Source organism: Stegostoma tigrinum, chromosome 14 (genome assembly GCF_030684315.1).
Source record: "Stegostoma tigrinum isolate sSteTig4 chromosome 14, sSteTig4.hap1, whole genome shotgun sequence".
In the NCBI taxonomy this organism is placed as follows: Eukaryota; Metazoa; Chordata; class Chondrichthyes; order Orectolobiformes; family Stegostomatidae; genus Stegostoma; species Stegostoma tigrinum.
Genome location: NC_081367.1, coordinates 61719094 through 61742244, shown reverse-complemented (window position 1 = coordinate 61742244; position 23151 = coordinate 61719094). Strand labels below are relative to the sequence as shown.

At 41.2% G+C, this 23151-nt stretch overlaps 1 protein-coding gene across 1 annotated transcript; it reads left to right on the top strand.

The window, feature by feature from the left end:
• Positions 1 to 12863: 12863 nt before the first annotated feature.
• On the top strand, positions 12864 to 22131 carry LOC125457789 (extracellular calcium-sensing receptor-like). The gene is made up of 6 exons (XM_048542386.2): positions 12864 to 12949; positions 13536 to 13827; positions 18079 to 18912; positions 19032 to 19259; positions 20971 to 21094; positions 21200 to 22131. The coding sequence occupies exons 1-6, from the start codon at positions 12879 to 12881 to the stop codon at positions 22129 to 22131; spliced, it is 2481 nt and encodes an 826-aa protein (XP_048398343.1). The 5' UTR covers positions 12864 to 12878.
• Positions 22132 to 23151: the final 1020 nt, after the last annotated feature.

Below are 23151 nucleotides of genomic sequence, written 5' to 3'. Positions count from 1 at the left end.
CCTGGCCCCTTTGCCAGCGACAGAAGTTACATGCTTTAGAGGTTTCACACCTTTACAAATTTTCCCCACCTAACCCTATTTGAAACAATTTGATTCTAATTTTAATTCAATCAGGAAGCTTCAGACAGTGTCTGCATATCGATGTGTGAGAAGAAAAGGAGTTACAAAATCTTTACACTGAATTCTTACATGGACAAGAAGCTTCAGGGCAGTGCCTGCATACCTAAGTGTTGGTAGATAAGAATTTACTTGTGAAATTTAAAGTCTCTGTATAGGAATCAAATGCAGATAAAAAAACTTTAATTTATAGAAGTATATAAATCAATGGGATGTTATCACATTAACATCTCAACAGGACACCACGAAATAAACCTGTCCAGCAGGTTTATTTGAAATCACACGAGCTTTTGGAGTGCAGCCCCTTCATGAGGTGCAGGGAGACAGCAGAGCACAAACATCCAGAGTTCATCGGTGGAGAGGTCAATTGCGGAATGATCAGAAGTGCAAGCAACTGGTGTGAGTGGAGTGTCAGATGATTTCTCTGCCGGTGACCAAAAGTGTTAGACAGTGAGTAAACTGTCAACCACTGAAAAACAGCAAAGGGATAACCTCTAATTTGATTAAATGAGACAGAGAAATAATTACAAAACGTTACAAACAAAACGCTGTCAAAGATAAAACTAAATGACAGGAATAACATGACATGTAGAAGAGTCACATGTCAACATTTTAACCAAAGTAATACGTAATACCATGAGGGATATAGTCAGGGTGGATAGCAAAAAGCTTTTTTCCCCAGAGAGGGGGACTCAATTACTAGGGGTCATGAGTTCAAAGTGAGAGGAGGAAAGTTTAAGGGAGATATGCGTGGAAAGTTCTTTACACAGAGGGTCGTGGGCGCCTGGAACACGTTGCCAGCGGAGGTGGTAGACGCAGACATTTTAGCGTCTTTTAAGATATATTTGGGCAGGTGCATGGATGGGCAGGGAGCAAATGTACACACACCGTGAGAAAATAGATGACAGGTTAGACAGAGGATCTTGATCGGCGCAGGCTTGGGGGGCCGAAGGGCCTGTTCCTGAGCTGTAAGTTTCTTTGTTTCATTGCATTCAAAAATATACAATCTAATTAAGGTGGAGCAATCATAACAATTGATTAAGTGATGCTGTCTAAACAGGACAAGAGCAAAGATTTTACAGATAGAGAACAGCATGGTGGGGGTCACCAGTCACGTGACATCAACAAAAGATTACAGTTGGGGCCACCTCCACGGCTACAGAACTTGGTTATCAGTCTGTTCTTGGTGATTGTGCATTGTTGTTGTTCTTGAAATGTACCTTGGAGGATGCTTGCCTGAAGATCGGAGGCCAAATGCCCGTGACTGTTGTCGACACTTTATTAATCATCTAACACTCTTCATCACCTGCAGAGACTTATCATATTACACTCCACTCACATTATTTGTATCATATTTTGATCTCTCTGACCTTGATCTGTCTGCCTATAAACTCTGCGTCTGTCCGCTCTGCTCTCTCACTGCACCTGATGAAGGTGCTGTGCTCCGAAAGATTGAGTGATTCCAAATAAACATGTTGGGCTATAATCTGGTGTTGTGTGACTTCTAACTTTGTCCACCCTAGTCAACAATCACACCTCCACATCATGTCTTCTGGAATATTCAATTGATGTGCCATACGTAGCTTCGTTATTTAGTTGGTACTTTCTGTAATGCATAGGGAAGCCTAAGAGAACCAACAATCCTCTCTTGAGAGCTGAGGGCGGTTAACTCTGATGGATGGCAGTTAGTTCTCCTGTCTTTGCTCATAAGTCCTCTCCTTTAATACAATTGATAACTTGCCAATTTCTTGGAACATGATTGGTGATATATTGTCAAAACCATCAAATTTAAATTTAATTGGTTTTTGGTATCTAAGTGCCTGGTTGAAATTGTTTGGCTTAATTCAGAATGCGTTGTCTTGATATAAATTACTGCTTGGCCTGCTAATGGTATGGCCTTTTGACAGAAATATTTCAATTTGGGTGATCTCTGTGTACTTGCAAACTTTCAACCTGCTCCTTACAGATTTATTAAATCTCTAAGCATTGAAAAAGATTATTGCCTTTTAAAGGGCCAACACAAAGCTTTTACCTCTAGCCTTTTACAAATAAAAAAATCTAACTTGCTGCCTCCCAATCTACAAGTACTCTAAACAAAGTCACTACATATTTACCTTGCAACATCAGCTACGCTGTCAATGCAAAGAACAATGCAGAAGCAGACAGATATTCCCAGAACTTCTGAAATTCAGGAAATGTAAAGTGGAATGGCAGACAACGTTGCATATAAATTAATTGTGCAGAAAGCCTGCTCGGCAACAAACAATAAGATAAATACAATGGCAAACTATACAAACCAGGCATAATATTATCAGTTGAAATAAGTCTAAATTAAACTGTACAACTATTGCGGGGGTGGGTGCGAGGGATGATGTGCGGGAAACACGGGAGACTCGGTCAAGGTCGTTCTCAAACACTGCCGGGGGGATGTTCGGTCCTTGAAGAAAGCCGGGTCGGGGGGGTGGGGGGTGGAGGGCGAGAAATTGTGGCCCTTGAAGAACAAGAAATTCACAGTCGAATATTTGCAGTTAATGTGAACGTATTTAAACTTTGTTTCAAGTTACTATTTTACATGTGAACTTTGAATTTCATAACGAAGGCCAGAGAAAAGTTTTATTTTGATGAAAATTGAAGTCTCTTTTGCAATATATAACATTGTAAACTGGCAGCCAAATGTCCTCATTGATATTGACATTATAAATGTTGGGCACTTTGAGGGCCAGAATAGTCAATTGTTTGCAGTATGGGTGAGAAGTTGATTAGCATTGTGGAGAACTGTCCCTTTTTAAACACTGCCTGATTTTTAATTTCAATTTCCTTTCTCTGAAACATCGGAGCAAACTTGTGGTCCTTGTACCAAATGATGCCCTATATGCGCCGCCTAATTCCTGATGATGAGTAAAATTGCAACTGATGATGAGATGCTATTGGGATAACATCCTATTGATTTCCATATTATCTTTAATTTAATGCTGTTTATCTGCTTACACAGAGGTATGCAGACGCTGCCTTAAAACTTCCTGCCCAACTGGAATTAGGTATAAACATTGTAAAGCTTTAACTTCCTGCGCAGGGTGTGTGGAAACTGTCTCAAACAAGATTAGGTGGGAAGCGTTTGTCAAGGTGTGAAACTTCTGAAATCCTGTAAAGTATGTAACTTCTGTTTCTGGTAAAGGGGCCAGGGCACTGACTGTTGTTCAAGCCAGACACTTTGTAGGCTTAAAATTACATTCTGGCACTTCGGCAACTTGAAAATGCCTCCTGTCTTTAGCAGTCACTTCATAAATAATCAATACTGTATCCGTGATAATGGGAACTGCAGATGCTGGAGAATCCAAGCTAACAAAGTGTGGAGCTGGATGAACACAGCAGGCCAAGCAGCATCTCAGGAGCAGAAAAGCTGACGATTCGGGCCTAGACCCTCTCTGATGAAGGGTCTAGGCCCGAAACATCAGCTTTTGTGCTCCTGAGATGCTGCTTGGCCTGCTGTGTTCATCCAGTTCCACACTTTGTAATACTGTATCCGGCTCTTTTATGCTTTTGATGTGGTAATTGTTTCTGTATCATGTCATTGTCCGATGTAGTGATTGTTCCATGTATCATGCCATTGTGAGATGTAAAATTGCTTTATGTGTGATGCACTGAGTAAAGTGTAAAAAGCGAGAACTATCCACTGCTCAGGGAGAATCGCATACGAGACTCTGCATTCTGTGCCGGGTTGAGTACGGTGATCCTCCATGGCTTGTACTTGCTTTGTAATAAAAGATTTGTGTTTGTTTTTCGAAACAGGTCAGTGTCTTGTTATTGCATTAAGTCTGTGAGGGTCTCCGAAAACGAACCTAACAATAACGCATTGCCAAATGCTAATCTTCCCCTCACCAATTCGAATATCACTTAATTTAATCAATCTAGAGTATAAGACTAGTGAGATATTTCATTTCTATCAATTTCGAGAGCAGAGTGCCTTTACAGACATAGATGGAAATGACAAAAAGCCAGTCAGTGCAGTTCAAGAACGAGAATTACAAATGTAATCGTATCTTCAATGACACTTAATGAAGGAATGAATACTCCCTAACTTTGGTCTTCCTTTTTGCAGTTTAGAAATGTGATATTCCTCTTCTTAAGATTCATAAACGAGGCATGGATATTTTCGGAGGTAATAACTTTGTTGTTGGTTAGTGAACAGGAATTCAAGTTGGAGAGCTGTAAAGCCGATTGTTTTATCAGCACTCATTTTACACAATCAAACGAGGTCATAATGAGCAGCAGGGAGAGGAATTTAGAAGTTGGACTGATATTTTGGACCATTTTACACATGTCTCTTGATTTTCATTTAATAAGATTTGAAAATATTGTATGACTTATATTTATTTAAATGTGGATCAAAGTCACTTTCAGTTTCCTCCCTCCTCCTTGGATTTCATCTCTGCATGAAATTTCAATATCAAACATACTTTGTTTATCAAAAGAAGAACCAGTTCTGAAACCTGGTCTATTGAAGTCAGCAAAATATATGACTCACGTCACTTTCACAAAACCCATTCAGGGGTTTACTGGCAGGAGGCTGGGGTAATGCTCACTGGAATAAGGAGCGTTTAAAATCTTTGTGCTTACCACTTTAGCTTCAAAAAGGAAGCGTGTCTCAAATGTGCTGTGTATCCTCTAATGGGATGCTGTAATTCACTGTGATGTTATATGTTTGACCTTTCAAGGAGTTAATTTACCAAGACATTCCTGAAATAGTTGTTCTTCAAGCAGACTATCACATACAACACACATAATTTTCTAAGATAACAAAGTCTGAAGCTGGATGAACACAGCAGGCCAAGCAACTGACGTTTTGGGCCATGAACCTTCATCAGAGAGGGGGATGGGGAGAGGGTTCTGAAATAAATAGGGAGAGAAGGGGAGGCGGACCGAAGATGGATAGGGGAGAAGATCGGTGGAGAGGAGAGTACAAGTGGGGAGAGAGCGAGTAAACAGGACAGTCCGCGGAGGTCAGACAGGTCAGGGAGGTGGGATGAGGTTAGTAGGTGGGAAATGGAGGTGCGGCTTGAGGTGGGAGGAGGGGATAGGTGAGAGGAAGAACAGGTTAGGTAGGTGGGGACGAGCTAGGCTGGTATTGGGATGCAGTGTGGGGAGGGGACGAGCTGGGCTGGGCTTGGGATGCAGTGGGGGAAGGGTGAATTTTGAAGCTTGTGAAGCCCACATTGATACGATTGGATTCTCCAGCATCGGCAGTTCCCATTATCTCTGATGACATAATTTTCTAACTTGATTAAAACCAATAGAGATTAAAATTTGATGTTTCAACACAGTTATCCATTATTCGTGCACAACAAACTCAAAACGCCCATGAATGTGAATCTCTTTCTTTCTAAATAAAGGTGACACAAGTATTGCTGTCCCCTTTGGGCAAAATGACAGAAACTGTTACGAGACACATGATGATAAAATATCCGATTACGTGTTGAATCTTTAGTTGAGTGAATGGACGTGCTTGATTTGGAAGCCTTATCAGTTGTATTCACTCCCTTCGAGCTGAATTCTGAGTCTGGGCAGAGTCAACAATCCTGGGTAAGTAGACATTTGTGTTTTTTTTAATGTCAGGACCTTGGTGCAGTTGTCTCGAAGGAGAGTTTCTCCTTACCGTAGTCCTAACTGTCTAGCTTACAATCTTGATATTGGGACCTTTTCTGACTTCATTTGAACTCGCTGTTTTGGCATACCTCGCCAGCATTTGTTCTTGATCCTTAATGCCCTTTGGGATCTCGCAGGGCAGGTGTGTGCCATTATCCGGTGGACCTGCAGTTGCATGATAGGCATAACAGTTGAAGATGGTGGATTTCTTTCCTTGAAGGGCATTACTGAACCGGTTGCGTATTTATAATGGTCAGCAATGTTTAACAATAAACATGAGACTGGCATTAAATTTCAGATTTTTTTTTGAATTTGAACTCAACTGTCACCATCAGCAATGGTGGGTCTTGAACACATTACCTCAGGCCATTAACCTGACATCTACACTGCAATAAAATGGAGAAAAAGTTTGAGTATAATTGTGCAATGTGTTCATTCCGAAACAAAATTCTGTTTCTAAAGTTTTACAAACGTTTGTGTTGTATTGAACATTAAAGAGCTTGATAGCTCCAAGACTGTGCCTTTTATCTTTCTGTTGTAAGTGTTGAAGATTTTGATTTAATTTATAATTTTCATTGCCATTCAGCATTATTACAATCACTTGGAAAGGCATGTGATAAAATAATAAAACTTTAAGTGTGCAATTTTTTTGATTTGTTGTAATAGTCCCAGATTGTATTTAGTCCAGATAATGTGTGTTCTTAATTCAATTGCAATTACAGAGGTTAATATCACTTTTTTTGAATTTGCTATACAGTTGTAGAGATTTACAACATGGAAACACACTCTTCAGTCCAACTCATTAAAGTCAATCACACATAATTTAATCAAGTCCCATTTGCCAGCATTTGACCAATATCCCTCCAAACTCTTCCCATTCTTGTACCCATCCAGATACCTTTTCAATATTGTAATGGTGCCAGTCTCCAACACTTCCTCTGACAGATTAATCAATACATACACCACCCAAAGCATGAAAAATTTGCCCCTTAGGACACTTTTAAACTTTTCTCCTCTCACAGTAAACCCCCTAATTCCTGTGGTTTTGGAAACCACCCTTAACTGGGGATAAGACCTTGGCTTTTCACCCTAGTCTTGCTCCTCATGGTTTCATGAACGTCCATAAGGTCAACCGTAAGCCTCCCATACTCGAGAGAAAATAAGTCTAGTCCATTCAGCCTTTATGGCTCAACCCTGAAACCCTGACAACATTCCTGTAAATCTCTTCTGAACACTTTCAAGTTTTGCAACATCCATCCCAGAGCAAGGAGAACATACTAGGACACAATATTCCAAAATTTGCCGAAACAATGTCCTAAGCAGCTGAAACGTGATTTCCCAACTCTTATCCTCAATGCACTCATCAATTAATGCAAATGTACAAAAAATCCTCTTCATGACTCTGTCTCCCTGTTCCTTCACTTTCAAGGAAATATGAAACTTCATTCCAAGGTACATTTGTTCATCAACATTCCCCAGGAGCTTCCAAATGAGTATATAAGTCTTTACCAACATGTAGAAACTTATATTTTTCGAGATTTAATTTCATCTGTAACTCCTCAAGCCATTGACCTTCTGATCAGGCTCCTGTTTTACTCTGCGGTAGTGTTCTTTCCTGTTCACTATAAAGCTAATTTTGGAGTCATCTGCAATCTGACTAACCATACCGTCAATATTCAAATCCAAATCAATTATATAGATACAGAAAGGATGTGGAAGCATTGGAAAAGGTGCAATGGAGATTTACCAGGATGTTGCCTTGTCTGGGGCGCAGGCCCTATGAAGAAAGGCTGCAGGACTTGGGTCTGTTCTCATTGGAGAGAAGGATGCTAAGAGGGGATTCAATAGAGACATACAAGATGATCAGAGGATTAGATAGGGTGGACAGTGAGAGTCTTTTTCCGAGGATGATGACTTCAGCTTGTACAAGGGGGCATAGCTACAAATTGTGGGGTGGAAGATTTATGACAGATGTCAGAGGCAGGTTCTTTACTCAGAGAATGGTAAGGGCATGGAATGCCCTGCCTGCAAATGTAGTTAACTCAGCCATGTTAGGGGCATTTAAACTGTCCTTGGATCAGCATATGGATAATGATGGGATAGTGTAGGGGGAGGGGCTTAGATTAGGCCACAGGTCGGCGCAACATCGAGGGCCGAAGGGCCTGTTCTGTGCTCTATTGTTCCATGTTCTATAAAGCAATAGACCTGACATAGATTACTGCAGTATCCCATTGTTCACAGAATTCCATTCCAAAAAGCAACCCTCCACCACCTCTCTCCTTCTTCAAGCCCCGATCCAAGTTTGTATCCAAATGGTTAGTTCTTACTTATTCCACTTTATATGACGTTACAAACAGTGTGCCTTGCACAACCTTGTTGTAATCCTTACTTAAGTTTGTACAGAAAAAATTCACCACTTTGGCTTCATCAATTTTTCCTGTCACTTCTTTACTTCTTCAAAAAACTCAATCAAGTCAGTGAGAAACAATTTCCCACACACAAAGCCAAGTTGACTGAGAATAATTAGTCCCTACATTTCCAAACCTACAGAAATCCTATCCCTGAAAAGCCCTCCAAAACCTTGCCCACGACTGGTGCTGCGCTCAGTGGTCAATAGTGCCTTGGCTGCTCCTTAAAACTTTGGTGAAATAAAATAGTTATTCTTCGAAAGTGCATGAATCTCTGTCTAAAGATATAACTAAGTTGAGGACTCAAATAAAGGAGATACTGCAGATGATGGGCTTGTGAAATAAAAACCCAAAGTTCTGGAGAAACTCAACGGGTCTGGCAGCACCTGTGGCGAACGAAACACAGTTAATGTTTCGAGTGCAGCATGGTGGTTTAGATCTTCAATTTGTGAACTTACGGCCTGGCATTTCTCCAATTTACTACTGCTCACAAGCCAGGCATCAACCGTATTTCAAGGAAGAATATGAGAAGTAATATCAGAAGCAGTAACCAGGTATATCTAATAATGAAGTGCCAATTTACAAGCTCGCATGCCAAACAGTACATGTCATATGTGATGGAAAGAACTAAGTGAGCCACATACAAAGGAGGATATGAGATATTTAGTGTTGCCGCATAACTGGTGGTCAATTGTGCAACTTTTAGCAGGGAGACCTCTCCAAGCATTCCCACCCACAATGATGGAATCAATCAGCACAACAATGTGAAAGACAGGTAATTTGCAAACTTACTCAAACATTGCAATTGTCACTCCAGCGGTGTGGTCCTTATCATCAACAAAGGGATTAGAAGTGTTGCCGATAGTGTAATCAACTGGAATTTACACAGCAATTATCTCCTCATGCGGTCTCCGGGAAATTTACAAGTGCCATTCGGCTCTGGACGTCATTAAAACACTGACACAAGAATGGACAAAAGCGATCAACCCAGAAATGAGGTGAATATGACTGTCGATTATATCAAAGCATCAACTGCCTACACAAGGCATTAAGGAGCTTGAAGAATATTACAAGCTGTGTGAATTGTGAAGAAAAATCTACTTTGTTGACTTCTTATGTGGCAGAAAGGAAGATGTTTGTGATGTTGGATATCAATCATCTCAATGTTCCAAGGTAAGTGCAGGAATCACATAGAGTGATATCCTGGGCTCAATTATCTACTGTATCATGACCATCTGCCCATAAGAAGTCTGGAGGTGGAAATGTCCTCTGATAACTGCACAATGCACAGCATGATCTACAATTCGTCAGGCACTGAAACATCCCAAGTCTAAATGCAGCAAAATCTGGACAACACGAATTCATGGGCTGAAAAATGCAAGTAACATTAATGCCAGATAATACAAGACGACAGCAAACTGCATCAAAAACAACCCAATCAATTCTCTTTGGCAGTCAATGGTTTTACCATTGCCAAGTTTATCCTTGACAATAAAGAGCCTGAAGCATACCATTGGCCAGAGATCAAAAATGCGCCACACTTGTCAGTTTTGTGACAGCACGAGCAGGTGAGGAGCTTGTATTTCATTTGTAAGTAGCTCATCTCCTCTAAACAACGGTTGTGCACGATCTACAATTCACAAATCAGGAGTGTCATGTCATATTCTCCACTTTCCTGGATGATTGCAGTTCCAGGTACATTCAAAAGATTTGATACAAGTCGAGAGGAAACAACTTGCCTGATATCAATTGATAACAGGAGAGCTGAAACTGTTTGCAGATAATTTCTAGCAGCTACAGTCCCTTTTTTACACGTTTGAACAGAGTTGCAATGAATTGTAGTGAATTGGAAGCAGCGAAGACTTCAGCCCTCTTTGGTTTTGAAGCAAAAATGCTTCAGTTAACAACTAAACATTGTTAATGATTAGAGAAACTGAGTAAAAGCAGGAAGGATGCAAAATGCAAGCAGCAGGATTTTATTCAATAAAGGAACTTCCCAAATGATTTCTCATCCATCATCCTAACCACTCGGCGATGACCATATATCAGCACCCACTTTGATTAACATCCCACCAATCACATTCAGTATGCATTTCCTTTCTCCCTGGTGCACAAGTGCAACGCAGAACACACTCGACAAGAAGCACAATAGCACCATTGCTCACTCAACAACAGCTCACAATCAAGAAGGACAAAGACAGCAGATGTATGGAAATATCAGCATTCACAAGTTTCATTTCAGCAATGTTGATTAGTTGACCTATCAATTCTGACTAACTGCATTGTCACCATAATGGTTCTCTGAAAGTGTAGATTGAAAAGGATTCAATGCTTGAATATTCACTCAGAAATAGTAGGAACTAACAATGCTGGAGAATCTGAGATAACAAGGTGTCAATCTGAGTGAACACAACAGGCCAGGCAGCATCAGAGGAGCATCATATTCTGAAGAATGGTCCAGACCCGAAACATCAGCTTTCCTGCTCCCCTGATGCTGCCTGGCCTGCTGTATTAATCTAGCTCTGCATCTTGTTATCTCAATCCTTGAATATGATCTTTTTCATGTCATCCCTGCATTTTATTACATAATGCGTTAGCATGCAGCACCATGCATTTTCCAGCAGGTCTTGTGTGTTGAACTGTTGGTCTTTCTGAACAAGGAGGCCTGATATCAAGTCCCACATGCTCTAAAAAAATCCCTGAGCACTTTATCAGTTCAAGTAAAGATTTTAATTATGTCAGGATTATTCAGCAATTGCTGCCTTATAATCAAATTATGTTGTATCATGGTCAACGGGCACTGCCATTCAAACAAAATAGATAATTTAGGGCTGAAGTCTGGAGACTGTTCGTGAAACACATTAGCGCTGCATAGGAGCAACATTTAACAATTTTCTTCACCTCCTTTGCAGATGTTGGCTAAAAACCGAAAGAACTACAAATGCTGCAAATAAAACAACATGCAGAGACTGCTGGAAAACCTTAGCAGTTCTGGCAGCATCTGAGGAAGGGTCACTTGACGCGAAAATTTAACTCCGATTTCTGCCTAAAGATTCTTCCAGGCCCGCTGAGCTTTCCAGTAATTTTTGTTTGTGTTACTGCAGATGTTTGAGATAATTTTTCTACTAATTAATTTGAAATAGGGAGGACAATATACAGTTTCAGAAGTGACAGCCTTTGGAAAATTTGTGAGTTTGCATAATGAATAACGAACAATGATTTGACTAGAATTAACATTACTCCGCAGAAGGGAAGAGATGATGGTAATCCCGTTGCTAGTGAATTCAGGTACTCATCGTTCTGTGATCCTGAATTCAAATTCAAGATCATTTCATGGTTATGAGGATCCATCGACTTGCACACCTTTGATAGTGAGAGGAAAATGGAGACAAAGAGGAAACTCACACACACACGGGAAATGTGTGCCCAAGATAATAAAGTGTGAAGCTGGATGAACACAGCAGGCCAAGCAGCATCTCAGGAGCACAAAAGCTGATGTTTCGGGCCTAGACCCTTCATCAGAGAGGGGGATGGGGTGAGGGTTCTGGAATAAATAGGGACTGAGGGGGAGGCGGACCGAAGATGGAGAGAAAAGAAGATAGGTGGAGAGGAGAGTATAGGTGGGGAGGTAGGGAGGGGATAGGTCAGCCCAGGGAAGATGGATAGGTCAAGGAGGTGGGATGAGTATAGTAGGTAGGAAATGGAGGTGCGGCTTGGGGTGGGAGGAAGTGATGGGTGAGAGGAAGAACGGGTTTGGGAGGCAGATACAGGTTGGACTGGTTTTGGGATGCAGTGGGTGGAGGGGAAGAGCTGGGCTGGTTGTGTGGTGCAGTGGGGGGAGGGGACGAACTGGGCGGGTTTTGGGATGCGGTGGGGGAAGGGGAGATTTTGAAGCTGGTGAAGTCCACATTGATACCATTGGGCTGCAGGGTTCCCAAGCGGAATATGAGTTGCTGTTCCTGCAACCTTCGGGTGGCATCATTGTGGCACTGCAGGAGGTCCATGATGGACATGACATATCCCCTCCCTACCTCCCCACCCAAACTCTCCTCTCCACCTATCTTCTTTTCTCTCCATCTTCGGTCCACCTCCCCCTCTCTCCCTATTTATTCCAGAACCTTCACCCCATCCCCCTCTCTGATGAAGGGTCTCGGTCTGAAACGTCAGCTTTTGGCCTCCTGAGATGCTGCTTGGCCTGCTGTGTTCATCCAGCTTCACAATTTATTATCTTGGATTCTCCAGCATCTGCAGTTCCCATTATCACAAATGTGTGCCCAAGGCAGGATTTGAACCCAGGTCCCTGGCAGCAGTGCGAACCACTCTTGCAGACCCAAATGGATTGAAAGTACACAGGTGACTTCATTTGCAATTAATTCCTTCATCAGTCTCATGTCGACTGAAGTGGTGATGTGCTTCCTTTGGGACTAGCCAAGTAATTTGTTGACGTTCAACAAGAGATTGTAATTTATTTGGTTCTCATTGGGACGTTTTTCACCGAAATAGCTAGAGCTTACGAAAGAAAAGTCATTCTCCTGTAAGCTGACGACAATAACTTATCTATAACAGATGTATTATTGGTTCATTTTAATAGTAAATTCAGCGGCGGCCTTGGCATGGTCGAGTAATGAGCAGGCTTGCCAACGTTGGGGTAGGTTTGATTTACTGGGCTTGGAGAAGGATGGAGATATTATATTGGGTGGAATTTTTGGTATGCATTCTTACCGCGTTGACCATCGCCATCTTTCGTTTAGCAGTCTTCCGGAGCCAGCAAAATGCCTCAGGTCAGTTCGGTAAATTGGAAGACATTTGCCCTCATGTTGCTTCAAGGTTTATATGATCAAAATCTGAAATAATTTCCGAATTTAGTGAAAAAAAGTTAGTTCACTTTGCTTTTGGAAAAATGCCCCAAATTGCTTCATAAAATTCAAATACTTCTGTAATTTATTGAATGTAACGTCGTAATACAGCAATTTATGTGCCACACGCTCCCCAATTAGTATCGTGATCAAAAACTCTAAAACCTCTTCTAGGATTTTGGGATGAGAGATAGTTGCTGGTTAAGGTATTTTGAGAGGTCTCCTGCTGTTCTTCAAAATACTTCTATTGAACCCACGAGGGAAGGTCGGTGATCGCCTTAATGTTTCATTTGAAATTCGGCATATTGTCAGGTCTTTGTTTAACTGTCAGTTGAAATTTTGTGTTCAAAGATCAGCGTTGGAGCATCGAATAATTAACTTCTACTTTCGAGACAGCTTGTTACCACTGAAATATAGTTAATAATAGCGAAGTGGAGTCCCCCTCGGATACAAATGTTATCGCAGTTTTCTGCGTTTTTTTTAAAATCGTGTTTCCTTGCTTTATCTGCAGCTTTCGTTTTAGACCTTTCCGTTTCGCACTGGCGATGATTTTTGCAATTGAGGAAATAAATAACAATACAGCCCTCCTTCCCGGTGTCACATTGGGATACCGCCTGTATGATTCCTGCAAGTTGACCCAGTTATCGCTAAAAGCAGCTTTAGCGTTTCTGAACAAACCCGAGGCAAGCACATTCTCTGAAAACTGTAAAAGCTCCTCCATTGTTTCAGCGATTGTTGCTGATTCTGGATCCACGAGGTCTTTAGCAATAGCACCTTCCATCGGTGCTTTCAGAATTCCTATGGTAAGATGTGGCTTTTAATAACTCAGTTATGTCATTTGTGTAGGCTTGTATCAACAGTTTACGATGTAATGTTGCTTGTGTCATTTAATCTATTGCCTAAGAAAAATTTGGAACCTGTGTTGTTAATCCAAAAAACGCTGAAGTCTTCATTTACATGCCTATTAGAATATTCCTTCGGGACGGTGAGACAGTCCGGTACAATTACTGTTGATTGCTCTTTGGCTTGGCATAGCTATAGCTTTATAGCAAGGCTATCTTTCTTCTTCATTGATGTCGCCGCTTTGAAAATCTCATTTCAGAAACTTGAAGCTGAATAGAAACAAACCATGAGAAAGCAAACATTCAAATATGGTTCCAAAAGTTAGCAATGTGATAACCCAGAGCGCTATTCCGTGAACAATTGAAATTAAGGGTTTGTAAAATTGAAGGGAAGCAACATAGCACGTGAATGTGATATCTATCCAGCCTATCCAGCAGAAAACCACACCATAAACATAATGCTATAGGATGCAATGCAAACATTGTAGCAAGCAGAGAGTCACGGTTGAAGGTTGTTTCTGGGACTGGAGAACTGTGACTATTGGTGTGCTTTGGGGGTCAGTGCTAGGACTTTCATAAATGTTACTTACGTAAATGATATGGATGTGAATGTGCAAGGCATGATTAGTAAGTTTGAGGATGATAAAGAGTTAGGAGGTTCTGTTGATAGTGAGGAAGGTTATCAAAACTTACAGAGGTGTATTGATCAGATGAGGAAGTGGCCTCAGGATTGGCAAATGCAGGCAAGTGTGAGGTTTTGCACTTTAGAAAGTCAAACCTAGGTTGGATTTAAACAGCAAATGACAGGATCCTTTGGAATGTTGTGGAACAGAGGGACCTTGTGGAAACAAACACATTGCTCATTGAAAGCAGTGTCACAGGTGGACAGTGTGGTGAAAAGGGATTTAGCATGCTGTCCTTCATTGCTTGAGGCATTGCATCTCAGATAGGACATCATGTTACAGTTGTATAAATCTTTGGTGAGGCTGCACTTGGAGTATTGTGTACAGTTTAGCTGCCATGTTATTTGAAAAGACAAAGTTAAACTGGAAAGTGTGCAAGGAAGATTTACAAGGGTGTTATCAGAACTAGTAGGCCTGAGTCATAGGGAGAAGTTGGAGAGTGTCGATAGTACAACCTCCATTAACATCACCATCCTCCTCTTATTTATTCACTCCACTGACAAAGCCTCACCGACGATCCTTCAGTTATTTAATCTCTCTAAGATTTTGGGGAAGATCTGAATCTCCGGTTGTGGGTGTTGAGGTTGATTGGTTCGCCAAGCTGGTTTGTTGTACCACAGACATTTCATTACCGTGCTTGGTAACATCCTCAGTGCAGCCTCTGCTGATGCGTCTGTGTGTTTCCCCGCCTGGTTTTTAAACTCTGGGGTCGATTGCAATGGGACACTGATTCTAGGGCCTCACGGAAGTGCACAAGCTGGCAGTCCTCCTCAGACCCGCAGGCACTCCATCACACAGACTAGTCAGAGAACGACAAAGAAGACTCAAGAACCTAATCAACAAATCACCCCACTCCATCAACTCAGCCCAATAATTCCTCAACTCCATCAACGGCATAATGATAGAGGACACGGAGACCATGATATTATTTGATATCACGGCCCAATTCACATCAATAGACAGGTCACTAGGGCGGCACAGTGGATAACACTGTTATGGACCTGGGTTCGATTCCAACCTCGGACAACTGTGTCTGTCGAGTTTGCACATTCTCCTCATGTCTACATGAGTTTCCTTTGGGTGCTCTAGTTTTATCCCACAGTTGAAAGATGGATTGGCCATTCTAAATTGCCCATTGTGTTCAGGAAGGTGTAGAATATAGGGGATTATAGGGGAATGGGTCTTGGTGGCCTGCTCTGAGGTATGATGTGGACATATTGGTCTGAAGGGCGTGTTTTCACTCTGCAGAGATTCTAACTCTAGTTAGCAAGGGAAACAATGACAACACCACTTGAACAAGAACACAACACCAGTGAAACCATCTCCAAGGACAGCATGCTGAAACTACTGAACCTACGTTTCACCACCCACTTCACGTTCAAAAGACAAACATACGAGCAAATCAATGGACACCCATAAGATCACCTATCTCCAGACTCAGAGCAGAAGCAGTGATGCCAAGACTGGAAAGCATAGCCCTTCCACATTGTCCAACCAAAACAATGCATACAGAGTTGACACCTTTGTCATCACTAAATGGAACAAATTAGAAGAGACACACAAACCCAAAAACAACACCCTCACTGGAAAAAAATTCACCAGAGAGGAGGAGAAGATCAAACAGCTCCCATTGCTGCACATTATGGTGGAAAGAAAGACAAATGGGGAACTGCAAATGAAAGTACACTAAAAAGCCACACACACAGACCAGGTACTGAACTTCAATAGTAACCATCCCAACACACGCAAATGAAGCTGCATGAGAACACTGTTTAAAAGGGCAACAACACACTGCAGCAACATGGAACTACTCCAAGAGGAATAGATCTTCCAAGTGTTCAAGGATAATGGATATCCAAAGAACTGGGTCAGGAGATGCCTTCAAGAACAAAATCAGAAAGATTCTACACGCCCCGACACACTCATCACACTTACATAGAACATAGAACATTACAGCACAGTACAGGCCCTACAGCCCTCGATGTTGTGCTGACCTGTCATACCAATTTGAAGCCCATCTAACCTACACTATTCCATGTACATCCATATGCTTATCCAATGATGACTTAAATGTTCCTAAAGTTGATGAATCTACTACCGATTCAGGCAAAGTGTTCCATTCCCTTACTACTCTCTGAACATGTCAAAACTCACCACATGGCTTCTACGGCCGCTGGGCATCAGAGTGGCACACAAGCCCACATCAACCCAACAACAAGTGCTCACCTGAACGAAAGACCCACTGCCTGCCATGGACAGGACCAATCTCATCTACAAGATCCCCTGCAGAGACTGCAAAAAGCTTTACTTCGGACAAACAGGAAGGACAACAAGAGTACATGAACACCAACTGGCTACAAAAAGACATCACCAATACTCACTCATCTCAATCCACACGAAAAAGGAGAATCACCACTTGGACTGGGACAACACCAAGATCCTGGGACAGGCCAGGCACAGACAGGCACTACAATTCCTGGAAGCATGGAACTCCACGAAGCATGCTGTTAATAAACACATTGAACTCGAGCCCACATACATTCCACTGCGGAGGAAACCCGGAAGTGAGGCAATTCATCACGACGGACCCCAGAGTTTAAAAACCAGGCAGAAAATTACATCGATGATTCATCAGAGGCTGCACTGAGGATGTTACCAAGAATGGCAACAAAACCTCTGCGGAACAAGAAATGATTTCATCTCTAACTACCTCTGTAATCCTCATCTTAATCGAAAATACAATTTCTTCCACCCCTGTCTCGACTGAAGCACCTGTACCATGGAACATGAAGTGGCCAGTCCTGTCTCTCCCTCAGCCATGTTTCTGTCATGGCTACAACATCCCAGCCCCACGAATCTACCCACGCAAATTAGGTGGATTGGCCACCCTAAATCACTAATTCTTTCCAGGGATGTGGAATTGGTTGGTATTGCCCTGAGAAATGCAGGGTTACAGGGACAGGGTAAGGGTACGAGTCTGGGATAATGTTGAAAATGATGCTGGTGATATAAGGGCTTGGTTGAACAGTAATATGAAGTTTGAGCAATGCTGTACAGTAGGTCGTGTAGAAATACTTACACATCCGACAACTGCCTTTTCTATTCGCTCCATGGACTTCAACGGGCAAGGGCAAAATGCGAGATCAACAGTGGACCCTCAGTACTGTATTACATGAAGCTGGAATTCGAACCAGGAACCCTGGAGATACAGAGAGAGAGAGAGAGTGAAAGAATATTCAAAGACCGTCTTCAAGTTAAATTGGAGGGATTAGACATTATGCGCGGTTGCGGTTCGTACACGGACAAACAAGTAAGAGCAAATCTTGCAATAAATCGTGCAAGTGAATATTTGATTGGTACATTTGAAAATATTAATTAAGTAGTTTATTCTGGGTTTAAGAAGAGCCACTCCTATAAGCAACATATGATTTTGAATCATTGCACTTATACACTGATGTTTTTGCCTTGATATCATAAACAACCACAAATTATAAGTATAACACAAATGTTTTTACTTTATTTATGACAGGTTAGCTACTTTTCTACCTGTGCGTGCCTGAGCAATAGAAAAGAATATCCATCATTTTTTAGAACAATACCGAGTGATTACTATCAGGCTCGAGCATTAGCCCAGCTGGTGAAACATTTCGGATGGACCTGGATCGGGACAGTTAAGAGTGACGATGACTATGGAAACTTTGGAATGCAAGCATTTGAAGAAGCAGTCCAACAATTCGGCGTTTGTATAGCTTTTTCCGAGTCATTTCATATTACACATGCTCCAGAGAAATTATTGAAAACCATTGACACCATAAAAACTTCCACTACAAAAGTTGTCGTTGCCTTTGTGGGAGAATCAAACATGGCTACTCTTCTAAAGGAAATGATAAGACAAAATATCAGCGGCATACAATGGATTGGAACTGAATCGTGGGTTTCTGCATTGCTTCTTCCTCCAGAGGAAAGTAAAAAGATTGCCTCTGGTACAATTGGAGTTGCAATTCGCAAAGTCAGCATTCCAGGGTTGAGGGAATTCCTCATGAATGTTCATCCATCCTCATATCCAGGCAATCATTTAGTGAAAACATTTTGGGAAAGTTGTTTCCACTGCACTCTAAGTGTAGGAAACAAAACAGATTCTCATAAAACTAAATCGGAGATGAAGGAATGCACAGGGAGAGAAAATCTACAGAATGTCCAAAACGAATTTACTGATGTGTTGCAGTACAGAGTCACTTACAATGTGTACAAAGCAACTTATGCTATAGCTCATGCACTGCACAATATGGTGTCATGTAAAACCGGGGAAGGACCTTTCTCCAACGGAAGTTGTGCAAATGTTTCAAATTTTCAACCGTGGCAGGTGAGGAACACTTAATATAGTTTGATGACTGCATTTACATTAAAATCAAATGTGGCCAAATTCACGGTTGAACATTTGCAATTCATGTAATCGAGTTCCCATTTTGTTTTTGTTCAAAGTTACTATATTACGTGAGAACAGTGAATTTCATAACCAAGATCGGCGAAAACGTTTATTTTGATGAAAACGGAGACCCTGTCCCTACATATGACATTGTAAACTGGCAGCCAAATGCCCTCGGTGGCATTGATATTGTAAATGTTGGGCTGTATGATGGATCAGCTAGCACTGGGGAAGAATTTTCGATAACAGAAGGGACAATTGTTTGGAATGGAGAGCAGAAGTCGGTAAGATTTTTAAACAGTGCCTTTTTATCATTTCAAATTCTCTTCTCTGAAATGGAAAAGTAAACTGATGGCTGCTGTATCAAATATGCACCCTACCCGCTGATGCCAATTTCTTGATGTGAAGGATAATTGCAATTTATCAAACATCGTTATACAGAACATATCTGCTCAACAATTCCAAGCTCGTTTAGCTTGATGAATGCACAATGTAGTACCAGAGAGATATTTTATTTGCCGCCACTAGGAAGAGCAAATTTCCTTTGCACATAACTGACATAATTAAATTTTGCAAAAAATTACAGTTTAACAATGAATTATTAACTTAACCACATGTTAAAATACACTGAATGAACACAGAAATGTATGATCCACAAACATTGAGTCTAAACATACAGAAAAGTGGTTGAAAAGGTTTGAAAGCAAATTGAAGGGAGCATTGCTCGAAGGGAGCAATGAATATATTGGTTGTGCACAAAGGAATATTATGGCTCATATTCATCTTGACCACAAACACATTTGTGCCACTTAAGAACCAAGCCATGACCATCTCCAACAGCAGAGATCCTAATCAGCTCCCCTTTAGATTCAAAAGCATCAACATCGCTGGCTGCGACACCATCAGCATCACAGAGGGTACCATTTACAAGAAGCTGAACCAGATTCACATAAGTTCTGTGGCTGCAAAAGCAAGTCAGATGCTCGGAAACCTACAAAAGCTAGCTACACTCTCAGCTCTCCAAAACATAACCATACCTTCAAAGCACAACTCAGGACTGTGATAGCATCTTCCCTCTTGCCTGGATGGATGCAGTTCCAATAAATCTGAAGAAGCTTGACACGATCTCAGAAAAAGTGGCCTGCTTAATTGGCAGCACATTCACAAACTTTCACTTCCTCTACTGCATCTTCTCAGCAGCAGCAGGTACAAGATACTCTATAATAATTCAACAATGTTCCTGAGACAGCACCTTCTGAATCCATGCTCACTTCCAATTGGAAGAACATTGGCAATAAATCCATGGGAGCACCATCACCTGCAGGTTCCCCGGTCAGCCACTCATCATATTATTTAGAAAAATATCTCAGATTCTCGAATATGAGAATATTGCACTCTCTACAGCAAATGGATTTCAACTTCAGGAACGCAGACAATGGCCAACTGGAATAACAAGGTGTAGAACTGCCAGAGCTGGTCGAGGCCTGAAACATCAGCCTTCTTGCTCCTCTGATGCTGCTTGGCCTGCTTTGATCATCCAGCTCTGCACCTTATTACCTCCAATTCTCCAGCATCTGCAGTTCCTACTATCTCTCGATGACCAACTGGCGATGGGTAATACATGCTGGATTGACAAAAACCACCACATCCTGTAAATGAATGAAGAAAAACATTTATATTTCTGTTTGTGGTTTTCATTTTATCCATTAAACGGTGTTGGTGCACATTGCATCCAATTTTATTTGGTTGTTTCCCGATTTCCTTTTATCAACAATAAATGAAGCAGCTCCGAGGGCACATCATGTATGTTATTACCAGAACCTGAACTCATCAAAAATATCTTGTTTCGGCAAATTCAAATATATTCCAAGCACTTTAACAGGACTTTAGCTAGGAAATGCTGAGGTCACTTGCTGTATTGCAGATTGAATGTTGTACATTTGCCACATAGAATTACTAATATTTCTCCACCATTGTATTCATATCCATAACCAGGTTCCTAAAGCTGTTTGCTCTGAAAGCTGCCATCAAGGAACAAGGAAAGCAAGTAGAAAAGGACAACCCATTTGCTGTTTTGATTGCATACCATGTGCACAAGGAGAAATTAGTAACACAACAGGTAAGAAAACACCAATGCAAAGGCATTGCTGCCTAAGTTTGATGTCGACATTGCTCAGGCATTGCGATTCCTCATATAATGACAACATCTTGTGTTTTTTTTTAGATTCCGTTCATTGCGTAAGATGTCCACTGGAATTCAAATCTAATGAGAGACGGGATCAGTGTGTTCCAAAGGATATCGTGTTTCTTTCCTTTTTCGAGACATTGGGGATAATTCTGGTGACACTGGCGTTGTTTGGAACCTGCAACACTCTTGGTGTATTCGCAATATTCTACGCCCATAGACACACTCCAATTGTTAAAGCTAATAACTCTGAGTTAAGCTTCCTTCTTCTTTTTGCCCTCACTCTTTGCTTTCTGTGTTCAATTACATTCATTGGTGAACCTTCAGTTTGGTCTTGTATGCTCAGCCACGTAGCGTTTGGTATTAGTTTTGTTCTTTGCGTATCTTGTGTATTGAGTAAAACGATTGTCGTGGTGATGGCATTCAAAGCAAAGTTTCCGAACAATAATATGATGAAGTGGTTTGGACCAAGACAACAACGGCTGATGGTTTATATCCTTACCCTGGTACAATGTGCAATATGTGCTACCTGGTTAATTGTATTTCCACCTTATCCTTTGAAAAACACCATTCACTCCAATGAGATAATTGTCTTTGAATGCAATGTAGGATCTTTATTAGCCTTCTATTGTGTCCTCGGTTATATTGGCTTTCTGTCTTGTGTGTGTTTTGTGGTAGCTTTTCTAGCTCGACAACTTCCAGATAGTTTCAATGAAGCTAAACACATAACGTTTAGTATGCTTATCTTTTGTGCAGTTTGGGTAACTTTCATTCCAGCTTACATAAGTTCACCGGGGAAATATGCTGTTGTGGTTGAAGTATTTGCTATTTTGGCCTCCAGCTTTGGCCTACTTATTTGCATTTTTGCCCCAAAATGTTATATTATTCTTTTGAACAAAGAAAACAATTCAAAGAGGAGCATTATGGGCTTAGTGGCTTCAAAAAAGCATTTTGAAAATGTTCATAAATGAGGCCAGGATATTTCAGTCGATGATGATTTTGTCGTAAAGATAGTGAATTCCAGCGGTAAAGCCAAATGTTTTTCCAGCACACATTCTATTCAATCCACTGAAGCCACAATGACCATCAGGATTTGCAGTTTTGACGCCAAGCTGATAATTTTGAACATTTTATACCTCTTCCTCGATTTTCATTTAATCAGAATTGAAAATCAGATGTGACCCATACTTTTTTTTAAATTTAGAACAAGGTCACTTTTGGTTTCCTCATCTCATCTTGAATTTCTTCGTTGCGTGGAATTTCTATTTGAGACTTGTTTGACCTATCAATAAGCAATTCCTTCTCAATCTTGGCCTGTTCAAGTGTCCAAAATGGATCACCTAAAACTCTTTCACAAAATGCATTCATAGAAGTGCCGTCACTGTGCTAAGTTGTCTATTAGAGCTGTGATGGTCGTGAGAGTGAGGGGTGATTTTGGTGGTGGAAAGAAGGAAAGTCTTGTAATCTTTGAGATCACCATTTTTACAGAATGGTTGAAAATTGAATGCACGGCTTTTTTTAAGAATTAGTTTTCTTTTCACATTCCAAAGGAACTCACAAATAACTTCATTCTCCCCAGGCATGTTACACAAATTTAATTCATATGAACCATATGTTTTACATACACATATATGTGCATTTGCTCACCGAGATGTCATAATTCATACTGCTGTATTATGAGTTCGCCACATTCAGCGCCTAATTTACCAAGCCATTCCTGAAGTGGTTGTTTTTCAGGCAGACTATCACGTACTGCATGCATAGATTTCTACCATAATTGAAATCAACAGAGATTACAAATTGATGAAATGTGAGGCTGGATGAACACAGCAGGCCCAGCAGCATCTCAGGAGCACAAAAGCTAATGTTTCGGGCCTAGACCCTTCATCAGAGAGGGGGATGGGGTGAGGGTTCTGGAATAAATAGGGAGAGAGGGGGAGGCGGACCGAAGATGGAGAGAAAAGAAGATAGGTGGAGAGGAGAGTATAGGT